The sequence below is a fragment of the Sinohyriopsis cumingii genome, chromosome 5 (genome assembly GCF_028554795.1).
Source record: "Sinohyriopsis cumingii isolate HCF-2022 chromosome 5, ASM2855479v2, whole genome shotgun sequence".
NCBI lineage: Eukaryota > Metazoa > Mollusca > Bivalvia > Unionida > Unionidae > Sinohyriopsis > Sinohyriopsis cumingii.
This window is the reverse complement of record NC_142965.1, coordinates 118,653,068-118,661,405: the sequence shown is the minus strand read 5'-3', so window position 1 is coordinate 118,661,405 and position 8,338 is coordinate 118,653,068. Positions and strand designations below refer to the sequence as shown.

The following is an 8,338-nucleotide window of genomic DNA, read 5'->3' as shown; positions in this document are numbered from 1 at the left end:
TGGACATGTGATACACACCAAAAAGAGACAAGGATTTGTCGACGTTGTAGTTCGTTACAACTGTCAAATTTCGCAAAGTGACACACGTCATTCAGTACATATTGTTACTAACGATAACTCACTCTAACGGGAATTTGCAATGCGTTATCTGTTAGGCTACTAGAACTAAGTGGATGGGGGATTCCAACTGTCATCAAAACTTGAAACTGTATCGTGTCAGGATGGCTAGAACAACTGTGCGAAGAAATAAATCGAGCAGAACGAGTAATATATGTGATATTCGGCTTTGGCAAAAAGGAATGAGACATAAAGCTAATCGAACTAATATTTTAATTGCATGTCAAAAGAATGTAGTACAAAAATAATGGACATGATTTTTTTTATTTATACAGCAATAAACATATTTATTCCAAGTGATGTGGTTACGAAAGGACGTAATAGCTCACAATTACAATAAGGAGCCAAAATTAGGAAAAAAATGACAAAACAACACACAAACTAAGAACAAAACAAAACAAAAACAAAGCAAACAATCCAAATATATTTCTTTACACATACTATTTTCTCCTTTAAATTTGGTGACTAGATGATCTCAAACTAAGCTTCAAAATTGTTACACTCTTCATGCCGAGTTCTTTTATTTGATTCATTTTATACAAAGGTCTCTTGGCTTTCTCTCCATGCTAAAATTCTGGTGGCTCTCTCTTGCTCCATCTCATTAGTCAGCATCACTAACTCACAGGAATTAACCGAATTTTTTTACCATGAGGATATGAAAGTAGTTTCACGAATATTAAATAAATTATTTTTATACAGATATAATTCAGATCATAAAGACAGAACGGCAAAAGTATGAGATATTAATGTCGAAAATATGGCAACGATAAACGATGGAAATGGTTCATGTTCAGTGCCATGATTAGTCAATATAATGAACTAAATAAGCCATACTTTATCAAAGGAGTCTTGAAATGTAATAAGGGCTTGATGGTGATTATCGAACTTTGATGATAATAGCCTTCAAGGCTTCTCTTACAAAGAAGCAAAATGTTAATTTCGATTCTGAAGTACAATGTGCAGAAACTGGATATTAATTTCTCATGAAATGTATGTATGTATGTATGTATGTATGTATGTATGTATGTATATGTGTGTGTGTGTGTATGTATGTATGTATGTATGTATGTATGCTGGTATGTATGTATGTATGCTACATACTATGTATGTATCTATGTATGTATGTATGTACGCACGCACGCACATTCGTACGTACGTATGTATGCATGCTTTTTTCTCTTTTCACTTTACATCATCAGAATTGTGCAGTATTTTCCATACTGAAAGGCTTCATATAGCACAAAACGTGTCTGAAAATGGATCGTGTATTATGAACGTCTTTAGTTGTAAACAATGTACGCTCTTGTAGCCGAGGTTTAGCTTTTGGTTTATTATATTTGTTTGTGTATGAAGTAAGAAGTTCTTTCGTCCATTTGAAATTAGATACGTTAAAGTTAACGACGTGAATAAGTTAGCCGAGTCAAAAATGAAACTTTCAAACAAGCAAACAAATGAACGTGATGTTCGCAATATCCACAATAAAAGTGAGAGACGCAGCATTGAAACTACCATTCTGATCATTTAAAGATTTATTTGGAAGAAATGTTTGTAACGTTTCGCACACAGAATGGCTCAGACTATGATCAGAGCTCTCTAATGTCTTAAAAAAGATAACTTAGGAACGCATATTGAGGCCATGGGCTATCACATACTGAATTGGAGAAAATATGAACTGTAAGGTTCTAGTAGAAATGTAAGAGCCTCATAGTGAAAAAGCCAAGAAGAGGAGTAAGTCTTATTTCTGGTAGCTGCCACACAGTAGTCAAAAAGCCAAGATAAGGAGTAAGTCTTATTTCTGGTAGCTGCCACACAGTAGTCAAAAATCCAAGATGATGACTAAGTCTTATTTCTGGTAGCTGCCACACAGTAGTCAAAACGCCAAGATGAGGAGTAAGTCTTATTTTTGGTAGCTGCCACACAGTAGTCAAAAACCCAAGACGAGGAGTAAGTTTTATTTCTGGTAGGTGTTACACAGTAGCTGCTTTGCACATTTACCTGTTTAAGTGTAGTGATACAATGTTTGGAATTAGAGTAGCGATATAGTCATACATTTCATGTACATGACTGGGGCCCTTCTACAGAGAGCATCCAAGTGAAACAGCATAAACATATGTCTTCTTCAGCTAGTAATAAGAATGGCAATAAAATATATTTACATGTTTGCATCTTGAATTTCCCCAGAATGTATTTTCTTGGATCTGCAAATCCGAATGCTGATGTTCCTTGTCAAGGTTCCAAAACTTGATGCACACAGGAAAGTTTTACTGTAATTTAAACTACACTTCCAACAAAAATCACATCCTCACTTCTGCACTCAAAAAGAAATAAATGTGATATTCCACACGGTCTTTTGATAATTTCAATAAAAAAATTAATATTGTTTGTACATTATGATTCCAAGCAATCAATGAAGAAACAGAGGTGCGATTGATTCAATGACAGTTCACTGCTCAAATCACATGTACATAGTATGGAAATGACTCAGCTAATAAATCCAGTCCATCACCAAAAGAAAAGAGAAATTAAGTTGGATCAACAGAAATACAAAATCCATATATTCCAAATGGAAAAGTTGTTTTAATGAACATTCATTCAAAATATGGCTCTAACTGTCAATTTTAAGTAGAGCAATACAAGTATTTTGTAAAACTAATATGAAGAGCGCGACGAAGTTCAAGGGATTTTGGCGTTGCTATGTGCACATCAATATTGTTACTGTATATTAATGAATATACGGTTGTGTATTTATTTTGAAATACAGCATACATTCAATTACTCTGTTTCTTTTAGTGTATTATTTTAGTATTAAACCGTAGGTAGGAAAATGAAATGAGTGTATAATAATAAGGTTACTGCATTTGTATGGGAAATATGAACTCGTTTTTTAACTATTACTGTACTCCAAATGTTGTGCAGCATAACTAAAAAAACTCGTGATATTTATATATCCGGGATATCAGGAAAGTAAAATATAGAGCATATCCAACAACAAAGAGTGAAGTAAACAGATAAATAATAATGTAAATGAAATAGAGTAAGTAAAACAATAGTTGATCGGGTGAACACGAAAGAGCCACTGACATGGTGCTCAGTTCTTGAGAAGGAAAAGCAAGGCAACAGAAAGCTGAATGAACATTAGCGTCGTGTTCTTTTTGACGGGAATTGCGGAAGAGACTTTCCATGAACCACATCCCTGGGCCAACCGGAACACCGCTGGAGACCACTTAATGTAGTAGTCAACAACTTCCTGCCCGCATTTTTTTGCGATGATACTATTTATGCAGTTGGCAGTCTCATGGTACGTTCTGTAATGAGAACAGATATTACTATTTAACCGGCTGCAGTTTGTAAAGTAAATAATTGTATGTATTTATTTAGAAATTGAAGATATAAAATCCTTTTTTGATGGTATATGACTCAAGCCAGCTATATTACAAGTCACACGGGTCATGTAGGCATTCAACACCGACTATTTCAGTAATGTGTGTCAATTTCTAGAATTTGTTTCTACACTCCTTTAAGTGGCAAGTATTCACTTCATTTGGATTCGTATGCATCCATACTTCAGTGGAAGGTCGTCATTTAGACGCCTCGAGAGGCGCATACAGCAAAATTAACGTTAAAGCACGCAGACAATTTTGGACAAAATGAAACCAAAGGTGTGATCCAGTACAATCCGGATTGAATGTCACAATGAAAGCTACGCATATTGTAAAACAAATTCGTACTACCCTCGATTGTGACAATTGCACTCGACGCGCTCTTATTTTGACCCGAGTTTAGTACATGACCACCACTGTGAAAGTCCACAGCGACATATACGTTTCATTTCGAAGTTTCTTGGTGACAGTTAAGGTACAGAGCATTCAATAGTCACGACTGATTAGACTTTGGTTAAAGAAAATCAGTGTTAAATTTTCAAAGAACAATTTATATTTAATTTAAGATGAGTAAATGCAAATACAAGACCCATGTGACTTGTACTATAAGAGAGTATAAATGAGGTGATCATATCAAGTTTATACAAAAATTTTATCAGCGACAATGACTAAATTTACTACAATGTTATAACAGTAAGAGAGGTAAACTCACCCGCATGACATGACGTCATATGGCGTCTCAGGAACTGAACTCGACTTAGCAAACACATGGTCAATGCATGTCTGGAAGATACTTGATGTAAACTGATCATTCAGACACCAAATGTTCGAAGTCAGAGCTGTAGTAGATAAGAATCAGAGAGAACCGATACGTATATATATATATACTGATCACATGTTTCCGATATACTTAGGCTTTTTATAATATATTTAATAGAAGGAATATATTTGGACAAGGAAATATTTATTTTCAATGAGAGTTCAATTTACTCAGCTATCGTTGAAACATCTATACTTGGAACGTTTGGTTACTATGATACCTGATATTTATAAAACACTAAACACACACACACACTATTAAGAAGTCTAAACACAAATGGTGCACATTTCTTTTAAGCAGATAGTATCGTGTTTGTTCAACTTTATTTCATGTGGCTTCGGGCTAACAAAATACCTCCCACTATCACAGTAAAATATGATTGGATGATTTAAAAAGCACAGATTTCTTTACTTTCGTTAAAAAACCCGTCTGTACCTTTTTAAAAATTAAGTTTTATGTTTATTGCACTCTTTTTACATTATTCAATGCAATTCCCTTTCTTACAAAGGGCTAACTCAATAATCTCTAAGGCGATTCATGAAGGCCTACACCATCAGCAAAGTATTTGTCTGAACATGATACACAATAAACACAGAGCCCATACAATTCAAGAAACAGGCGCCAGTTTTAAGGCTTTTCATAACGAAGACTTACAGTCTATGTCTTTACATCCGTAATTCATTAGGTAGCTTGCATGCTCCAACTGGATTCCAAACATATCGGGAAAGGTCATCAGAGAAATGAAGCCTGCACAGGAGCTGCCATTCATCATGCACTCGACGTTGGGCTTTCCTAATCTGATCCGGCGGGGTTAATATAAAAATTACGATTAACTGGTGACTAAGTAAAATGTTTCGTCACAAAAAGAACAGTAGAGTAATTAGCTTTTGATGGAATTGCCGGTATGAGACGGTACATCGCTGACTCATGCTATCCCACCCAGTCTGAGTATTTGTCTAATTTCAACTTGTTCAAAATAAAATCTTTTTTTTTATTCTTTTCCCTAAGTTCTCTCAGTTTTCTTTTTGGATATACATAATCTTGGTTAAATATTCAGTAACGAAGGTTCCATTTTGTTTGTTTTTCAGTTTCTTTTTCTACTACAGAATAATAACTCGTGTACGATATGATACAAACTTCACAATTATTTAAAAGATTTGACCATATGTACATTGTTTGCACATAGCTAGCTATACTTTCTTCAAGGCTGCAATCGGCAGAAGACATAATGTATTACTATATTAACCAACTTCATTAAACAGAAGAGACATTTGATAAAAAATACATTTTAAAAAATATGTTTATACCGTGCGTACCCACAAATGTATTGGATTCCATGGCTATAGGCAACAAAATCGGCCCCTTTACTCTGGATCGCTTCCATGGGCATGTCACGACGAAACTTTCCTCCACAGTTACCGTACTCAAGTAAGCACAACTCTGTAAAAAATACAAATAATGCCACATATTCAGTCATGAAAGCTTATCCGAATATCGAGGAAGGTCAATGCTTGGAAAGTATACTGGGGTCGACAAAACACAAGTGGGTACATATAACATATCTCATTACTAATTTAACTGAAAGATAACGATTGCTTGTACAAATATAGCCAATATAAAAGCAAGTAAACCATATAAAAATGTGTTTCTACTTTTCTGGAAGTGTGAGAACAAGAACTTAGCCAGTGGACCAGCTGATAACAGCTCTTAGCAATACGGTCAGAGCTAATACATATATAAACTTTGGCAAGAACACTTAGCGTCGGTGGCACTCTGGAAATATACAAAAACGATATCACAATCGTTGAGCTTAGGAAAAGACATGGAAAGAAAATGAATGGAATAACTCTACCTAGACGAAAATGAAACAAGATGTGCAGACAAGGAGAAAGGAAGAAAACAATATATCGTAGAGAACTCGGTAAAAGCCGCCATAAGCATCCTACAAATACACTCATCGATTCAGAAATGAAACAGGCAAATGAGACACTGAAAAACAGGCCAATCTGTTTCAAAGAAAAGGCCTCGCCAGGGGACACAGGTAGACTTTCTTTGTTCCCAAAATTTTTTTTAGAGATGGTTAATATTTTATAAGTCACATGCACAAGCCAGCGGCATGATCGAATGGTGTGTAAACATAGTTAGGAACAGCAGATAAAATAGCTTTTCTTCAACGCCAATATATTGTGCAAGAGGTGACCCGACTGATGGAGGAGGGGTCCACTGGGAGCATTATATGAATGAACTAAGGGAGCTTTCTATATTTTCTTTACACAGTCTAAGAAGTAAATTTTTTTATTATAGAGATACCCACTCTTTATCTTCTTATCTCTTTTGTTATTCATAACGATATTAAGAATGATTGATATATGACTGTATGCACAAGATGACATGTATCAGACAAAATCATTTTTGCGACAAATGCTTGTTGATTACATTGTCGGCTATAGTATGAGTGACCATCCGCCCATATTTTCCCTGTCATACCTATGCTCATTTTCAAAAAAAATGTTCGAAGTTAGTAATTTTCATGGAAAATGGATGGGTGATGGTTCTCTTTCCGCTCATTAAAAATATTACAAAAATCTTTCTAATCCTTTTCAGTGTGGGTTCTTTTCTGAGTTGAACATTATGAAATTTTGGAATGTTCGTGCAATGTACAGAGGAGGTTTAGCACTAAAGGGTAATACTTATATATTCATAACAAACGTGCAGTGTAAGCCCTCCAGTCTTATACAAACACGAATATGCTTGCTGGTTGATGGTACTGATGTCTGATCTGACTGCAGTTTGGATTTCTTGTGACACGGTGCGTTTCGATCAACCGAATTCAACAAGACTTCTGCACTGATGCCTAAAGGAGGACATGAGAGTTCCAGGTGGCTCTTATAAGAAATGAAAGGGGTCTCGAGTGGCCGAGTGGTCTAAAGCGCTCACCGTTCCGGATCACTGCCATCTCACCTCTGTCTGCGTGGGTTCGAGTCCAAGGCTCGGCTAGCGCGGGTACGTGGGAAAGCCTGCCAGTAGCTTCTCGTGGGTCGGTGGTTCTTCCCTGGGTTTTCCAGGGTTCTTCCTCCACCAGTTATACTGGCCGCCATGTATAGCCTATCTTGTGCTGAAAAATGGCGTTAAACCCTAGAACAAAAAAAAAAAAAAAAAAAAAGAAATGAAAAGAGCAAATGTAGCGGATAAATACACCCACTAGGTGAAGACACAAATATAAAATGGGAAAAGAAGCAACGATGCAAATTTTTAAAACCTCTAATATGATTCAACAAGAAACTCATATACCGCCTGGAAACTGGCGAAATAATGGTATTCATTAGCTTAGTTCTAAACATAGCAGTTAAAAAATTAAGTATATTACAAAGTATCAATGACATACATTAAACGAGCTTAAGTATCAATAAAAAACAAATGAAAAATGAATAGTAACAGTAACAACAACAACAACAATAATACTGTTAATAATAATAATAATAATAATAATATGATTTGATAATAAACATGAAAATAGTGATAATGAGGCTATTGATAACGACGAGTATGACATTACTGATAGTAATAACTTGACAATAGCAATGCAAGAATAATACCATTGGAAAGATAACTTTGTCACTTTGCTGCCTTCTACGCATAATAGTGGTGCAGCAGACGTCACTGCCTAAGATATAACATGCGTCTCCATACATCTGAACAAGGCATAATATATTGCCATTTCAGATCATTGCAATGGCATTGCTTCACATGAGGGCAAAATTTTACATAGCCGGCCAAACGAAAGTACCATCATGGCCCACATGTGCCGAAATGCCAGGGTTATGTGAGACACGTCTGTATATGCATGCGCTATACCAAAACAATTCCTTCTGTATCATTTGTGAAAAAAGAAAGAAAAAAAAAACAAACAAACGATAGATGAGGAAACGATTCAGCATAATATGCATATATTTAAAATTGTGTTCACACACACACACACGCACGCGCACACTCAAACACACAAATTGTAATATAAAATGAA

General features: G+C 35.5%; 1 protein-coding gene across 3 annotated transcripts in view; it reads right to left on the bottom strand.

Moving 5' to 3' along the window:
- Positions 1-332: 332 nt before the first annotated feature.
- Positions 333-8,338, bottom strand: part of LOC149800059 (uncharacterized) — an 89,086-nt gene continuing 81,080 nt past the window's right edge. For all 3 annotated transcript variants that reach the window (XM_089957181.1, XM_089957183.1, XM_089957182.1), the window contains 4 exons: positions 5,634-5,757; positions 4,972-5,114; positions 4,210-4,336; positions 333-3,422 (listed from right to left, as the gene is read on the bottom strand). In XM_089957181.1, coding sequence (XP_089813307.1) covers positions 3,206-3,422; positions 4,210-4,336; positions 4,972-5,114; positions 5,634-5,757 — 611 coding nt within the window. In that variant the 3' untranslated portion in view covers positions 333-3,205. The remainder of the gene's footprint in view (positions 3,423-4,209; positions 4,337-4,971; positions 5,115-5,633; positions 5,758-8,338) is intronic.